The sequence below is a fragment of the Mauremys mutica genome, chromosome 3, assembly GCF_020497125.1.
Source record: "Mauremys mutica isolate MM-2020 ecotype Southern chromosome 3, ASM2049712v1, whole genome shotgun sequence".
In the NCBI taxonomy this organism is placed as follows: Eukaryota; Metazoa; Chordata; order Testudines; family Geoemydidae; genus Mauremys; species Mauremys mutica.
This window is the reverse complement of record NC_059074.1, coordinates 137,161,989-137,179,596: the sequence shown is the minus strand read 5'-3', so window position 1 is coordinate 137,179,596 and position 17,608 is coordinate 137,161,989. Positions and strand designations below refer to the sequence as shown.

The 17,608-nt window shown below is 39.4% G+C and overlaps 1 protein-coding gene across 7 annotated transcripts in view; it reads right to left on the bottom strand.

Annotated features, from left to right (window-relative positions):
• Positions 1–13,354: 13,354 nt before the first annotated feature.
• CHRM3 (cholinergic receptor muscarinic 3) overlaps positions 13,355–17,608 on the bottom strand; it is a 340,041-nt gene continuing 335,787 nt past the window's right edge. For all 7 annotated transcript variants that reach the window (XM_045011685.1, XM_045011691.1, XM_045011686.1 and 4 more), the window contains one exon: positions 13,355–17,536. In XM_045011685.1, coding sequence (XP_044867620.1) covers positions 15,709–17,536 — 1,828 coding nt within the window. In that variant the 3' untranslated portion in view covers positions 13,355–15,708. The remainder of the gene's footprint in view (positions 17,537–17,608) is intronic.

The following is a 17,608-nucleotide window of genomic DNA, read 5'->3' as shown; positions in this document are numbered from 1 at the left end:
AGCGGGAGACAGACACCTGCAGTTCTGTCTGTTAGGGCAGTTAGAGCATGGCACATGCAGGCGGGGCTGTAAGGTGGGCCCTCTCCCCCCCCCCGAGCAGGGGGTGAACCCAGCAGCCCCACTCCATCGCTGCATGTGGCCCGGGGGCTGCATGTTGTGCAGGCCTGAGTTAGCACAACCGCAGGACCTCTTTTTGGGGGGAGGGAGAGGAAGGAGAGTAGATTGGGACAAGGAGTCATGGATGTGATCAGGAGCCTGGGACTAGCGGCTGGCAGAGAGAGAGAGTGGGGATGGGAAACTGGGATTGGGAGTTGGATGGACATTAGGACAGGCTGGGCACTGGCAACCACTATGGTGGGGAGAAGGACGTGAGGCAGAAGATGAGACAGTTCAGATGAGGAGCTGGGAGGAGGGAACTGGGACTGGCTGAGCAAGGAGACTGATGACAAGGAGTGGAGGATGGGGAGGGAACTGGAAGTGGCTTGGCAAGCACACTGGACTGGGAGTGGAAGGGAATAATGGAACTAAGAGTACTGGGGGGACTGGGACTGGCATGGGGATTACTGAAGTGGAGACAAAGATTGGCAGGGCAAGGAGACTGGGACTGAGCTGAGAAGCCAGAAAAGTGAACTAGGAGTGGGAAAGAGATTAGGATGGGAACAGATTGGAGGGAAAGGACTAGAAGGGGTCAAGGTTGGGGGAAACAGAAAGAAGAGTCTGTGTCCATTAGATCTCACTTCCCTTCAGAGCCTGGAATAGACTCCACAATCCCCGACTCTGACTATTTCTTGGCAAAGTGTCTCATTCCCTGTCTAGTGATGTTCCATATAGGGTGTGATAACCTATTACTATCAGTCACTCCATCAGCTCCACTGGTATGGGTCTGTGCAGTGGATCTAGAGGTTTCAACTCTGCTGATGAACCATGTGGGTCTCAACAAGATGCCACGTGGTGGAATTTCTGTGTTTTGTTTAATAAACCTAGGAAATTACACACACGCCCCTCACCGTACAGTAAAATAACACTATTAAGGTCAAGCACTTAAATGTTAGGAAATACCAGAATTAAGATTGCCAGTGCAACTGTCACTCAACCATCTTGTGCATATGCATTAGGGGACAGACTTTAATTATTTGATCACATTCTGTTTTTTCCACTCCTGTTTGATCTTGCAACCTTAATAATATTTTAACATAGTTTTTGCACATGTAGTATATGTATATTGCACGAAATGCTGCCCAAACCAATCTGCCAACTGAAGTCAATGAGAAATTAAGGATAGAAGGATTTGGCCTGTGATCTTTAAATAGCTTAATAAATATTTAGGACTAAACCTGAGCAAACAATTGATTTTTTTTGGGAGGGGAGGGGGGTGCGGTGGCCACAAGGGGGAAAAAAAAAGTTTCCTTTCAAACCCAAACTGATTTTTTCATTTTTTTTCCTGCTGAACCTAAAACACACAACATTTCATTTGGGTTGAACAAAATGACCTTTAGAAAAAAGAACTTGTTTCTAAACAAAATGTCAAAATGGTTCATTTAAAAAATGTCAAAAGAAACCATTTTGACATTTAAAAAATCCTTATTTTTATTCAGCCAAAGCAATTGGCTGCATTTGAGCCAAATTTAGGAATAATTTCCATTGCCTCGAAATGGCATTATTGGTAAATTTACTATTCACTAAAAAAATGTGCCCAGCTCTATTTAGGACTAGATCATGACACCCTTACTCAGCTTTACTCCCAGAATTGGTCCTGCTCTGATTATGGGGATGTCTACACTACCCGCCGGATTGGTGGGTAGTGATCGATCTATTGGAGATCGATTTATCGTGTCTAGTGTAGACACAATAAATCGATTCCCGATCGCTCTGCCGTTGACTCCTGTACTCCACCGTGGCGAGAGGCGGAAGTGGAGTCGACGGGGGAGTGGCGGCAGTCGACCCCGTGCCGTGAGGACACAAGGTAAGTCAATCTAAGATATGTCAACTTCAGCTACCCTATTCTCATCGCTGAAGTTGCGTATCTTAGGTCGATTTCCCCCCCACCCACCACCAGTGTAGACCAGGCCTGTGACTCCCACTGCTTGGAGGGGAGAACAGGGACCATGCACTTGATTTTCCCTACTTCAAGCGAGTGGGGAGTGGGAAGGGTCCCGGCTGCACCCCTGATCACCAGTCAGAGTTGCTGTGTAAAACAGGGGAGGGATTAGGGTGAGCTGATGTCCCAATTTTATAGAGACAGTCCCAATTTTGGGGTCTTTTTCTTATATAGGCTCCTATTACCTCCCACCCCATCCTGATTTTTCACACCTGTTGTCTGGTCACCCTAGGAGGGATAAGCTGCTCCTCAAAAAAGGGTTGAAATAAGTTACTCCTTCCCCAAAGTAAGTGGGAGACAGGGGAGGAACTGAGTCTCTGTGGCAATGTCAGCACTTAGAGCTACGAATTAAGAGATTCACAGCTTGTGTACACATACTTGCACTAGCTCCACCCATACAGCGGTGTAGCATGTGCATGTGCAGTGGCTTGGGCTAGCTACCCCCAAGTACATACCTGCCCCAACCCCCTGGGTATGTACTTGGATGGCTAGCCTGAACCTACACCAGCTCTATTACCTTTTTAGCACACTAGCTCCAACCGAACTAGCCTGGGTGCCATGTAGACGCTCACTCCCCAGCTCCACATGTAGAAGTGGTATAAGAGTGTCACTTCATTCTCTGGCCTGCTTCTGGGGAGGGCTGGGCAAAATGATTGGGTTGAAAAAAAAAGTCATCCAAAAAATGCAAATGCAGGTCAACCAAAACATTCTATGAATTGCTCCAATTGTTTTGGTCAGCTAAGAAACCCTTACAACCTCCCCTCTACCCGCAAAAAAAAATATGCTTTTTTCTGCTATTTTTTTAATGAAAAGTTTTGATTTCATGAGTCAAAACAATTTATTGTTTTGAAATTTACTTCAGTTCTACAACAAAATTTTAGCAGGTTACAATAATAAAAAATGAAACATTTTGTTCCATTTGAAACCATTTTTTTTTTCAATTTTTGGTTCACTGTTTTTTTTAAAATTTGTCTGGGTGAACCCTGAACAAAAGCTGTTATTTGCACTTCTCCAGGGGCCATGCAGCTAAGTGCTCCCACCCCCCACCCCACCGCTCAGGACAGTTGGTAAAGTTACTCTCTAGCCCCAAATTCACTGAGATTTTTTTTTTTGTTAAGAGTCAGGAAAACAGGGTGATGTACAAGTGAGCTAGGGTACAATCACGCTCCCTTTGGCGTTGTTGGCATAGGTCCAAGTATCTATAATGGAAGCAAGACTGGGCCACTTATTTGACTAAGAGAACATGCCTTTAAAAACACCAATTCAATTTGTTTTTTCTACAGTCAGCAATGTCAGGCCCAATGATATAAGGTGACGCATCTGTGACAGGAAAATGAGAACAATTTTCAAGTTTTTATTGCTGCCTTAGAAGCAATTGATAAACAATACACTTCATATATAAATGAGCATGTGTCAATATATGGCAACAAAATAAATTACAGGTGACATAGTATTTAACTTTACAAGCTTGTACAAAATTTCCAAATATGAATAGATTTCAACTTAAAAACTTGAAATAAGTTAAAACTTCAACTATTCTGAAGACTTGAAATATATATATATACAATTTCACTCCATCACATCATTTACAATATGTGTTTTCACTGTTTAGTCTTATACATCTATATACTGTATGAGTGAAATTTGTGCTGCTGTATGCTGTTTTACTGCACTGGAGTAATGAAAGGAGATTCCCTGAGGGCACAGAACAGGTTTTAAGGGTTAACACTTGAGGGAACTTGACTCATTTTTTTTTAACTGGAAATACAAAATCCAAGTATTATTTACCCTTCCTCTAAGGATAGACTAATTGAACTGGTCCTGCCTGAACACCTATTGATGTTAATGAGAGTTCTGAGTGTGGATTCACGGCCAACTTAAGTCTATTCAGCCAAGGTGAATTAGTTAACATTATTTAATAAAATATTTGAAGAGTATCTGTTTTGTATTAGATCTCATTATAAGCTACATAGCTAGCCATGACCATCCATTTTGAAGCATTTGCTCCTAATAGAAAAATATATTTGCTAAAACTGCTTTAAATTATTGGAAATAATACGACTGGGCAATTTTAAATGCCTCAGTATTTTAGTCATGTGCATACTTTTATTACATGTTATTAAGATTAAAGAGCACTGGCTAAAAACTAGTATGTAGCTGTGTGGTAGCTCAACAAGTTAAGGGTCCAATTTGACTCGAAGAGAGACTGTCCGCAGCCAATACTGTCTAAATCTCAATATGCTGTGGTAAAGGACTGAAGCGTATAGATTTACAAGCCATTGTGGAGGAAATAAAGAGAAAGGAAGATGTTTGAACAAACTGGCACATGTGAGGGAAGATTAATCAATAGTCCAAAATACAGGAAGACTCTAATACAGTCAGAAGTGACAGCATTAAACTTGCCATTGGGAGTTGGTGGTGAAAAAAAAAAAGTCAATAATATTTCTGTGTGAATTAACTTTAGCCTCTCTCAGAATAGTATAGAGGCAGCCCAAAATACCAACTTTGACAAATACAGGCATACATGCATCAGCTAAGTGAGTGGCAATTTGTCAAGGGAGCAGAGTTGAGCGGTCTCTTATATCCATTATTTTCCAACTTTAATGGGAATAAGGGATGGTGTGAGAGTTTATAATTCAATTCAGTATGATTTTAATGTAGGTTTTGCTCTATGTATCCATTGCCCTCTGAAGCGAGTGAGGATGATGATGATTATAACATGATCTACAACTCACAGTGGTTTATTTCTATCTTCTCACCAGACTGCTTTGATGACAGGTGTATGGCTCTGCCATATGCTATATAGTCTGGGGGAGAAGCAAAGGAGAGAGGACAATACCAAACTCTTAAAATGTCAGATTAATGATTGCAGGCTGGAAAGCACTGACTGAACAATTTACTGCCACATAATCAGTCGCAAGCTGTGGTGAGGGGAACGTCTGGCAGCATTCACTAAGTGGGTCAGTGGTAAAAATTTGCACTCCAGAGGTCTATTGCAGTTAGTAGGAGTTTAGATCCGGCCCCCAAACTGGCTGGCACTCTCAACCAAGGGTAGAGTATCTTTACAACCTGTGGAATTCATTGGGGAAACAAAAGAGTTTCATAAAGTGAAGTTCTAGCAGCTAAAGTTGTGTTGTAGCATGCAAATGGACACCAGTACAGAGCTACTTCTACAGACTGATCCTAGAAGGGGGTGGTGGAGAAAGAGGTTTCCCCCAAAATGTCTGAAAGCGGGATCTACATGGTGAAGATTTTAATCTTTGACTCTTAACTTCTAATGGACTTTTCAAGATTGTTTACAACTCTTGCAGCCTCTAATCTAAAATTACTTTGATACAAAACATTTTCATATTTCCCAATTGCTCAGTCTGTATTCTATATCTGCTCTCAGCTTTAGAGAGGAAAAGAGAAAGCGGAAATACATTTCAAATGCTGAAACACCACCTAGCAGTTATGTAAATCTTACATCAACAACTGCATAGCACACAATGTATAGTACAATCAGATATGAGTTTAATATTGAATCATTCATTTTTTATCTTAACAAGCAAGCAGTGCTGTGAGCAGCAAAGAAAGAAATGAAATTATCAGCTTTTATTAATGCTATTGTTATCAGGGCTATTCAGGGTAAATGCAGTTTGTAGATTACAATGTTTCAGCTAGAAAAATTCCATCAGGGAAGGTGCCACCTAATCAGATTTCAGTGTGGGGTTAAAAAAATTGTAGTAATTAAAATAATTTGGCAGGAGAAAAATCTGTTGTGAGAACAATGTTCCTCTGTGACAATTAGGAGCAAGCCAAGTCTCTACAGCACTTGTCAGGGGGACCGATCCTCAGTTTGGGGCACATTCAATGGAGCTATGACAATTCATGCTAGCTGATGTCCACGCTAGCTGCACGTTGAGTATTTAAAACCCTAGAGAATTGTGGATTGCTGGCAATGCACTTGATCTTTGGAGGCTGCATCATCATTTTACTGTTAATTCAGCACCCAACCTCTCTCCACAGATTAGTGAACTATCACGGATTTCAAGGGGAACATGGAGTACTTCTGTATAATAAGTATCTCAGAAAATGCCCAGGGCCTGCATAGTCAATCTTTTCATGTTGTTGCTGTTTTTACTAGCTAGAAGAGGCAGAGTACCACTGAGGCAAATAACTGTAAATAATCTTGATCATCTCTAGTCTTCCACTGATATGTGTTATTGTTTTTAAAATGTGTTCAGTGTGAACTGGGATTCTTTTTATTATAACATTTACCTTAGCCATACAGTAAGGCAGTGCTTTATTTAACTGCCAGATCAATTCTTCTGCAGTTAAGCATCATAGCAAAAACAAACATGGTCAATGTTTAAAAACATTGTGTGTACACATATGTACATACACACACACTTTATATATGGGGCAGGGAAGGTGCTTGTTAATAGACAAATACTTCTGCTAATAGGCAATAGATACAGGGCTGTATCAGTTTCACAGCTGCCTGAATTATTTTTCATCTGCCTAGTGCCGTTTATTTCAGACCCACAGCTGCTGGCTGAAGAAATCTCCAAACAAGTGGATTCATCAAGCAGTTAAAATACAGACCCACATTTATGAAATGAAGCCATCAGGATGCTTAATTACTCCAGACAAAAGCAACATATGGCATGATCCCTCTCCTGCTGACTTCCATGGGAATTGGATCAAGCCTTTTGGGCTTGATTCTGAATGGTACTAAGCACTCTGATCCTGATTCAGCAAACTGTTTAAACATGTGTTTAACTGTGAGCACATGTATAGTCCTATGGAAGGTCAGGGAACTATTCACAGGCCTAAAATTAAGCATGTGCTTAAGGTCTTAAAATACTTCATGCCATTTTTAAAAGAACATTCTTGCTTATAGAAGCATCTCCTCTTATTCAATAGTGGACTTAATTCTGCAAATTTAAATTAATTTCTTGTATCTCTAATGTCTTATGCTGAGTTTTAAAACGTGGTTGTGGATCCTGCTTGAGAGACTCTCACTTATCATTCTGTGTCCATGTAATTCAAAATCTTTCCCAGGCATGCCATAGAAAAAAAGTATCTGAAGGATGTAAACTTATTTTAAATATTCAAATCTTACAACAAGTTTTATTTACACAGACAAATGTAGATTTAGATTATTGTCTGTAGAGCCTGCTTTGATCCACAGTCATAAATATAATACGGAAGCGTCTCAGATTTTAAGAATGTAAAAACATATCACGGGACATTGAATATGTTCATCAAATTCCAGTAATGTCATCAGTTCTAGCTTTGTTGCTATTAACAGAATATCCAACATATCTATCTGGGAGCAAAAGATGTAAGATTCCATTTCACAACCACAGTCCTGAGACCAAAGTGCCTCCTGAATTCCAAAAGGCACAGCACCTCAAAAGCACCTCAAAAGCAATGGAAGAACGTTTCTAATTCAGATTTAGACAAAAGTTGGCAATTTTAGGTTCAGGTAAGTGTTTGAGAAGGGGGATGGAAAACCTGTTTTGTCTGCTAACTTTATGACTAGCCAATAAAGAAAGGCAGTTGGGCTACAGCCATCATCTGAGTAGGTGAAATTCAGTTAAGAATAAAACAGGCATAGTAAACATTTATAAATTCTCGGACACTTTTTGTGACATTCTGCCTCCCTTACTGACTTCCAATAACTTTGACTGACTGTAGCCCCAAAGCTTTGTAATACAGTAACATCTTCTCTGAGTTAAAAATCTGCTTGATTTTTACTAAATTTCATTAGTGGTATATTAGGGTTTAAAACAAACAACCAAACCAAAAAAAAATACATATTTGCTTTTGAAATCTTTAAATTTTGCATAGATATTTTATTTCCTCCTATATTTGATGTTTTCTGAGGTCTGTCCCAATATGTATGGTAAAACATAGTTTCAGGGAACAGGTATGAATTAGCAAATCTAGCTTCCAATTTAATTCCTCTATGATACTGTAGAGATCAACTCACATATTGCATAAATAGTGCACAAAGAAGACTAGTCATCTAATAATCTCAGTTCTTTTGCAAATGATGTCATAGCAAAATGTAAAAATTGAAAGTTCTATGGAGTATGCAATATGCTTTTCTAATAATACAATTTCAGTTTTCAAAGTAGTGACCAACATATGTATACACCAACCTTATGAAATGTTGACAGTATCTGTGGGCAAAATACCCTATGTAGATGTACTGCTTTGATAGCGTTTCTAAAAGGACCTTCATTGACATTAGCTATATATCTGCACATACAGGCAGAATGACAGAGAGAATATTCTGCATACAGGTACAGCATTTTCAGAGCAGTTTAGGCTAACAAATTCTACAGTAAGTGGCAGTTGTTTATACCATCTATAGTGAATCAGAAGTGATTTTTGGACTATCCAAAATCCCATTGTCTTCAACAATGGAAGCTTTAGCCCTGCTAAGGGTTATTTATCACACGTGATGATAAATGAATATATGACCTGCCCAAGAGGGCTGCATTTCTGACCCACTATTCCTAGCACTTCTATGTCAGTTTCCTTGAAGACAAGCGTGATGCATAAAAAAACTTGAGACAAGGCCATTTACGACCACATATCAATTTTCCAATTTTTACTCTTTCCTCTTAAATGCTGAAATAAAATAACTTTCCCCCTAAAGTTTGTCTTTGTACATTTTGCAAAAACTGGGCCTGATCCTGAAATCCTACATTTGGGCAAAACGTCAGTTCTATTCAATGAACACTTTGCCTGAGTGAGGACTTCAGAATGGAGTCCAGCAGTAAAAGCTAAAATGACCACCCATTTTTTTATTTCTCTGCCTGGCTGCATCAGCATCATTGATGTGAAACTGTAGGATTTAACTGTAGTTGCAAAGCAACAAGGAGAGGTTCATGAACTTTTATATGGTAGCTCAGAGGTCCAGTAAAAAAATTATCAGCAACAGAGTGTTTTTTTAAATGTATTTTAAAAATTGGAGGACATAAATTTGTTTACATTAATAGTGTTACAATAGAAAGTTGTGGCTTTCCCGTCATGTCCTGATTTAATTTTGGCACACTAAGTCTTGGGATGATGTAATCTGGGAAACTTGCACTTTTAAATATAGTGTGTGTAAATCTGAGTGTGTGTGTGTTTGCGGAGTGGATGGAATCACAATGAAAAGATACAGTAATGAATTAAGAAAGTGCAGTGCACAAAGTATTATTGCATAGACACCTATTCTGGGATGTGTCCAAGCAATGCAGAGTAGAGGAGATTGGAAGGGAGAAAACAACAAAGGGGTTAGGGCACCCTTACGCTCCACAGCCCTGGTTGATCTTTGCACAAAGAAAAGCAGCCTTATGGCTGTCTGATTTTGCACGAGTTCAACATCGCCACACCCCCTTTCTCTGAGACATCCCTATGCTGAAAATTTATAGGCTGTGTTAGGAGTTACCACATTGGCTCAACGCCACCCAATTATTCCCACATGCAGAGCAACATCTCAGACAGCTGGATCTACATGTTTGCAGCCAGACCAGGAGTCAGGATGTGGCCCTTGGACTTTATTTCCATTTCACTGAGATAGCACTAAGATCCTCAGGATATTTTATCCACATGTGAAATAAATATTAGGTGTGCCCTTTTGAATAATTTCCAACCCGGATTAAAATCTCTGTGTTTAGCAGTGTTGTGCTGGGGTATTTTTTTATTGTTAAACATAGCCAAGTGACTAATGTTTACCACAGATTTACAGGGATAGCTTCATTTCACCCACACCATGAAATACTGTTTAGTGGAGGCAACAAATAGCAAAAACTTAATTTGAAATTCCTGAAAAAAAAAATCTTCTGAATCCCAGTCATTAAGTGCTGTGCTGATAAAACAAGGACCAGATCAAAAAGGCTTGACCTGGGCATCCATCTCTTACATGTATGTCATAGTTAATGATGGAGGTGCTTGGCTTACAAAGCCAATCATGTAGTGAACTTATTTGGACACTGCTTTACATGTGTTTATTCACCCTTGCGCATGAGAAGAATTTGAGCTTCTATAAAACCTTCTACCATTTGTTTATTTTCCAAGATTTCTGCCAAGTTAAATAAACTGTATAGCTTCACCCGTTTAGAAGCATGTTAGGTCTCCATACCGCAAATGAGCTGAATGTTTTTTCACCACTTTCATAAGCTTTCTCTGAAGCCTGAATCATACAACCCTGTTAAACTAGTGAAGGTTTTATTGTGTTAAAGAAAAAAGATGAATGCTCTGGACTCACACCCTGTGTTTCTTCGAACAGGCAAGCAAGCAAGGTTTTCAAAGTGTGCATAACTCTCTCCATGAGGCCTGCAAATGACAGTGTGATTTCATACAGCAGAGTGTGAAGATCAAGAGATTCCCCATACACCTTTTATCTTATGTTGAGACTATGAATAAACCCAGTAAAGCTGAGAGAACCTCTACACCTGTTATCTAAAACTAATCATATTGCAATGATGTACAGCTCCCCAATAGACCCTGAACCTGCAAGCTGGTTCACCTGGATGGACCCTTGCACTCGCTGAGTCCTACTAAAGCTGTAAGGAGCCCATATGCATGCAGGAATTTGGTTATAAAGAGCAGCTTGTAGGATCAGGGCCATAATAGGTGCCCAGCCCAAATGTAGTCAACTCCTATTTCGCCTATCCCATCCAAGACAAAATCTGCTCTTAGCCATACATGGCTTAATTCTGATCTCACACTGGTGGAAATCTGGAATACCTCTGGTAAAGTCAATGAAGTTAAACCTAGTGTAAAATGGGTGCGAGACCAGAATGGGTGAAATCTGGGACATGGTTTCTATCTTTAGATATCTGAAAAGCCCAAAGATCCTGCATAACACACACAAAACCCCATTGTCACAGGAAAAGAGAATCCACTTTGAGGCTGTGTGCTGCGAAAAGACTAGGAAACTTCTCTATGAAGCTAAGTGAAAGAATGAAAGTAAACACAGTTCTGCTGTCAGGTTACAGTTCATGAGGTATCAAAGTAAACTTCCTTTTTTGGCTGACTTTTCAGTATAATTTTATAAATAAATCCACAGCACAGATATTAATGCTCTGTATAGATGTGTGTATACACATACATGCTGGTGATAGCCATGTACTAAAGAGCATTTATCTTGCACCATTATCTTGCCCCATTATCTTGCATCTGTCATTGGTGATCCCTTGATTTGAGGATGATCTCTACCACAGATTTACACATGGGTCCTGAGATGACTCAGGAGTCCGATCCTGTAATCACCTGCTGGACTCTATCTTCTAATCCATCTCTACCAAGACTAATTCTAAAAATTCCAGCCACTGAACAACTTCAAATATTCACTATTAAAAAACAAAAACACAACATTTGAAGCACCTCCACAAATTACTACAATAGCTTTTCTATCCACACACACAAAAAGACCATAACTTCCAAACTGAATATCTTAGGACCTTCCAGGGCTAGAATCAAGTGGAATGTGTCACATGGGGAAGACATAAATGTTAATATAAATCTTGCTAAGATTTCAGCCTCAACGGTGTCCTGTAGCAATGTGTTCCACAGTCTAATTATATGTTTCATGAAAATGTATTTCCTGTTATTACTTGTGCATTTGTCCCCTTTCACTTTCATTGAGTGCCCCTTTGTTATGAGATACAGAGAACAGAAGGGTCTGATTTACCAGCTTTATACTGTTAATAGAAACATACAAAATAATTTATGTCCCCTCTTATTGTCTCCTCTCTAAGTAAAGCAGTCCCTGACTTTGAGACTTTTCAATCGCTCTTCATGAGATTATTTGTCCATGTATCGTGAAGTGCCAAGGGTGCATGATAAATGCAATTCATCACATAGATGAGCATTATAGCACACATTATAGCTATGTCCACTGTGAGTGTATGTGGTGTATTCGTCTGTACATATTTAAATTACTGACCTTGCCAACCAGGGAAAGATACAAATAGATTTCTTTTTTGTTTTGATGTTTGTATCCTGTACAGGGGAACTGAATGTACTTGGATTCATGTGTTCATTTATTATAGGCACAAGGTTGAGAATGGCCCAAATGTTTCATGGAGCAAGAAAATACAGTTACTTATAAAGAAAAAATAAAGTTGAAGATTTTAGCAAGCTAATAGATGAAGGGGAGCAACTTCTTCAGCACATCTGCGTGGCTATGCTAGTTTTCCACAACATGGCTGGTTCCCCTTATATGACCTGATTCTTCAGAATACTTAGAGGCCACAAATCCCACTGAAGTCAGTGGAAACTGCAGCTGCAGAGCACCTTTGAGAATCAGACCATTAATGTATTCCTTTAGATTTAGGTCCGAGATAAGTAGAGCTGCAATTTCATTTTGCCCTATAGCTGCGACAAGAAGTTATATCATGCCATTGAAAAATGTGTTTGCTGCAGTTATGCCTGCCACCAGCCCATTGAGTCAGATATTAGTTTATTTTTCACAGCCTCTGAGGTTATAGTCATAATCTAATTTATGTCACATAAATAATTTATACAACCCTAGCACATATAAAAGCCACATGATGCTGTAATGTGCTGTTGTCTCAGAAAGGGGTTTACAGTGTCTGCCATTTTGATAGCCTTTGGTCCCACCCTGCAAAATTTACTCTCGATGCTCCAGTAACCTTAAACTTCATTAATCTGCTCTAATGGGGTCCAATCCTGTACCACTGAAATTAGCAGGAGCAGGACTGGATCTATGAGTAGGCCCCACTGAAGTCATGTGTTGATGTAAGAAAGGTTTACACAACTGCCTGCACTCATACTGACAGTTTTACAATGTTTGCGACTCCACTTTCCTCCATCATATGTGAGCCATTACTTCCTTTTTATTTGTGAAAAGAAACGCTGTGACAGATTGTATTCATTTGTATTGCACCTTTCTTACACATGTATATGTCTTTGTATATATAATGTTTGCACATACACACATATATATAGTGCAAACACATAGACACACATGAAATATTAATCTGATTTCCCTTTGCTTAGAATTGTATTTGCAATGCAGCCAAATTTTGAATATTTTATAGTGCATATTTCTTTAAGTAAATATATAACTAAATTAATCTTTTCTAGTATGTGTATAAACACATAATGTGTTATGTCTGTAAAATAACATTTTCAAGCCTGTTCACACATCAAATTGTTTATTTTTTTCTCCGAAAACAATCCAAGAGTTTTAACTCTTCCTATCATGTAAACAATAGTGACAGTTGCTTTTCAGAAGAAGCTTAACTTTGGTAGAAAAATAATTTTCCATAGTAAAATCAATACCATTATATAATAGTCTCTTGCTGAACTCTGGCTTCCTTACTTGCTCTCATACTTCGTGAATTAGAGGGCACTGCACTACTCTAATTATCAGACTATAATAAGTTGGCAATATGTATATATCTCTATATATCTATAACTGTTCAAACATTAGTTAGAAGGTCAACTTGAGTAATGAAATGTACTGCAGATATGCACTTCGTTCTTACACAGTTCTGTAAAATAAAGCTCTGTGATTCTCTATGCAGCTTAGGAAAGAGTTTGGTGGCTCCCTGTAAGTCTTTGGTTGTATGTGGCAAACAAAACTGACCAGTAAATTATGGGTTTCTCCACCCTGAAATGTGATTGATCTACAGCTCAAGGCCTATGTTTTTCTTATCACTAGACCTAGAGCATAGGCTACAAACTTTGTTTAAGATAGACATTTAATATAACTCATACCACAAAAACAATAAAAAACTATGAATGTTATGAGTACGAATATTTGCTTTAGTGACATGAAAGCTAGGTATACTGTATTCATTGCTCAAGCGGACCTTTATGAATCACTTGAAAAGGACACTACAGTTGAAGACTGAAGAGCAATATTTATCAACATTAAATAAAACATTTGGTGAAGTCTGTATAAATATTTCTTCATATAAACATAACACAAAATTAAATAGTTCATATACAGACACCATTTAATATACTTCCACTGCTGTCAAAATCATCTGTAAACACCATCTCACACAGAATACAAAAGCAGCTTTTATACCAGTTCTGTGTTCACAACACTGATGCCTCTTTATAAAGGAAATTTGTTGGGATTTTTTTGTTTGTTTGTTTTGTTTTTTGTTTTATTATTATTTTCAGCAAAATATGAGTGTCAGGAAAAAATTGTTTTGGTCAGTTCAAAGGCTAATATCAAATTATCTTTCAACATATAACTAAATAAGATTTAGAACAATTCTTAAAAGTACAGTACTTTCCTCAGGGGATCTCTGACTTTTATAAAGCACACTATGTTTGGTGCAGACTACATCATAAATACCAGGAAATATTGGCCTTGTTTAAATTATGAATATTAAAGCCCCTTTTTGTTTTCTTTATCAGAAAGTGCCAGCTTGCAAATTGGTGATACCCACTATGCTTTTCAAACAGATTGTGAAAAAGAAATGTTTTAGAGTAGGTGTCCTTCAGGTTCAAAACAATCAAGGATTTCTTCTACACAAGCTTTTTGCAACTGAAGGCCACAGTGGCAGTCTGTGAAAGTTCTATTTGCATAAAATGCAGACTTTTCCAACTTTCATCACTTTTAATACAGACATGCAGCTTGCAGAGAGTACAGATTCCAGAATCCTGTGCTCAACTTCGAGCTCAGTAGCCAGTGCTTCCGAGGAGGCATTATCACTTGGACTGAAATACGGTACTGCAAACATACAGAATTTTATCTGGCTGCATCTCTGTATTAAAGGTTAGGTTGGCATATGTCCCACAGCAATAATCCGTGGATTTATTTTTGGACAGGTTGTGATTATTTACCTCTTTCTAAATGGTGTGCATTTTATGTTTCAAATATACACTAGAATTTCAATTTCCAAATAACAAAATAAATTTACATTTACAGACTAATTTGTCAAATCATATATTTCACTCACATACCACAATGATAGGGACCCATGTAAGAATTTAGATTGATAGATCACTTCTTTCCTGGTATATTTATATATATAAATGGTGGAGTGGGAGTGTAACTTGTGCATTCACACACACACATAACATGAGCTGCACAAATAGATACTCCGTAAGGTTCAAGAATCAGGGCTACGAGGAGAATCACACCAAAAGAGGAGACAAGAAGGTTTACTGGGACAAGAAGAAGCAGTTTTGCAACCTATACAATGTTTTAAATAATTTCATAACAATGTTTAACTAGCTTGCTGTATCCATATGTGACTTGAATTGAAATCTGTTGATTCCTTGGAAACAGCTGGAACTGGTCTAGCTAGATGTGCTTACCTGAGATCCCAGAGTTGATTACAACCAAAAAACTGGGCTGATCAGTAACGGGTTCATAATTGCTCTACAGCTTCTTGTAATTTTGTAGGAAAACTTTATTTAGTCTTTCATTTCCTTAATAAAAAACCTTGAAGTCTGTTTGTTTTTGCTTAATGCAGATTTGATTTTAATATTAAACTGGATTTATTAAAAGGATACATAAACCTGGCAGCTGCTCTCACGTCTTGATGATGAAACGTTTGTATCAGCACCCGGGAACCACTCCCCCTCCCACATGCCCTTTGACAGTTTGTTTTTTGTTTGTTAAAAATACTATTCTATGAAGCCTCCTGGGGGATCCGCTTATGAAAAATGACTGACTGCCTCTGCTGATACTGCTGTTTGCGTCGTTTCCGTTTGTCACACTGGCACAGCAGTAACATCTTGAAAGTGGTTCTGAATGTTTTGTTACACAATGCGTAGCACATAGGGTTCACTGTGCTATTGATGTAACAAAGCCAGTACCCCAGGTTCCAAAATGTTTTGGGGATACAGCTATCACAAAAGGTGTTCACCAGAACCATGATGTTGTATGGTGTCCAGGTGATGATGAAGGCAAACAAAATAGCACTGAGCGTCTGTGCTGCTTTCTTTTCTTTGATAAGTGACATTCGTTTTCGCTTGGTGATCTGACTTCTGGTCTTCAAGGCAAACTTTTTGGCCAGGGTTGCTTCCTTGAAGGATAAAGGCAGGGCTGCTGATGTCTTAGCCGCTGACGGAATGCCGTCGGAAACCTTGGCTGCCTCTTCTGCTGACCCTGGCTGAACAGGAAGCTTAGAAAAGTTCTTGTGAAAGTTTCCTCCATCCTCCACACTCTTCTGGGAGTGCAACCTTTTAGGTTTCCTCTCCTTTGACCCCATGTTGGACTTCTGCAAGTCGTCCCCTGACCCATTCAAGTCTTCAGATGAGGGTAGTTTAGTCGAGTTGAGGATGGTGCTGTGACCGGGAAGCTTCAGTACAATGGAATAAATGGCCCTCGTTTCTGTGGCAATGTCTTCTTCATCAGAGGAGGCAGAGTTTTCAAGAGAAGCAGCGGCGTCATTGTTGTTCCAGCTATCGCTGCTGCTGTGCTCCTGGTCCCCCTGATCCTGGCTGGGATTCCAGCTCTTTGTTGTAAGCCAGAAGTGGCATCGGCCATATTTCCTTCTGGTGGAGCGCTTCATACTCTGCTGCTGCAGCTCATAGCTGCTGCAGCTTCTGGAGCTACCAGTCTGGCGAATGAAGCGTGCTGCCTCAGCTTTGCTGCCCGAGGCCTGTAACCCTGCTAACTCTTTGGTGCGTTTCTCTGTCTCCTTGTAGATCCTCCAGTATAAAATAGTCATAATGGTGACTGGCAAATAAAAGGCAGCTATGGCAGTGCCAAAAGTGATGACAGGTTCGCTTAGAAACTGGATATAACATTCATCAGGAGGCACAGTCCTTTTCCCAACAAAATACTGCCAAAACAAGATGGCAGGGGCCCAAAGAATGAACGAGATGACCCAAGCTAAGCCTATCATCATTCCAGCCCTTTTGGTTGTTCGTTTAGCTCTGTATGTAAGTGGCCTGGTGATGGAAAAATACCTGTCAAAACTTATGACAAGGAGATTCATGACAGAGGCGTTGCTGGCTACATAGTCAATGGAGAGCCATAGATCACAGGCCAAACTTCCCAAAGCCCAGCGGTCCATGATGATATATGTGGTGAAAAGATTCATTGAAATAACACCAATGATCAAATCTGCACATGCAAGACTCAGCAGGAAGTAATTGTTGACTGTTTTAAGTTGTTTGTTAACTTTAAATGCCACAATCACCAGGATGTTTCCTATGATGGTCATCAGTGCGAGGATGCCAGTGAGGAAGGCAATCAGAACTACTTGCCAGAGTGTGTGTCCACCCAAAGGATCTTTACTCATGCCATCTAGTGACCTATTGGCTGTTTCCACAGTAGTCAAGGGAAAACTCTCAGTTGTCTGAGGGAAACCATAGCTGCCAATGACCGACGTTGCATCCTCAAGAAGCCTTGTTCCCTGGGAATCTCTATTCCAGAAGAAGCTCACATTTGAAAACAAGGGGGAGACTGTAGTGTTATTGTGCAGGATCATTGTGACTCTCTGACATAGTCTGCAGAGAAAAAAAATAAGAAGGAAGACAGTAAATCAAAAGGTTTTTTAAAAATGGCTGCCTAGCATTTCG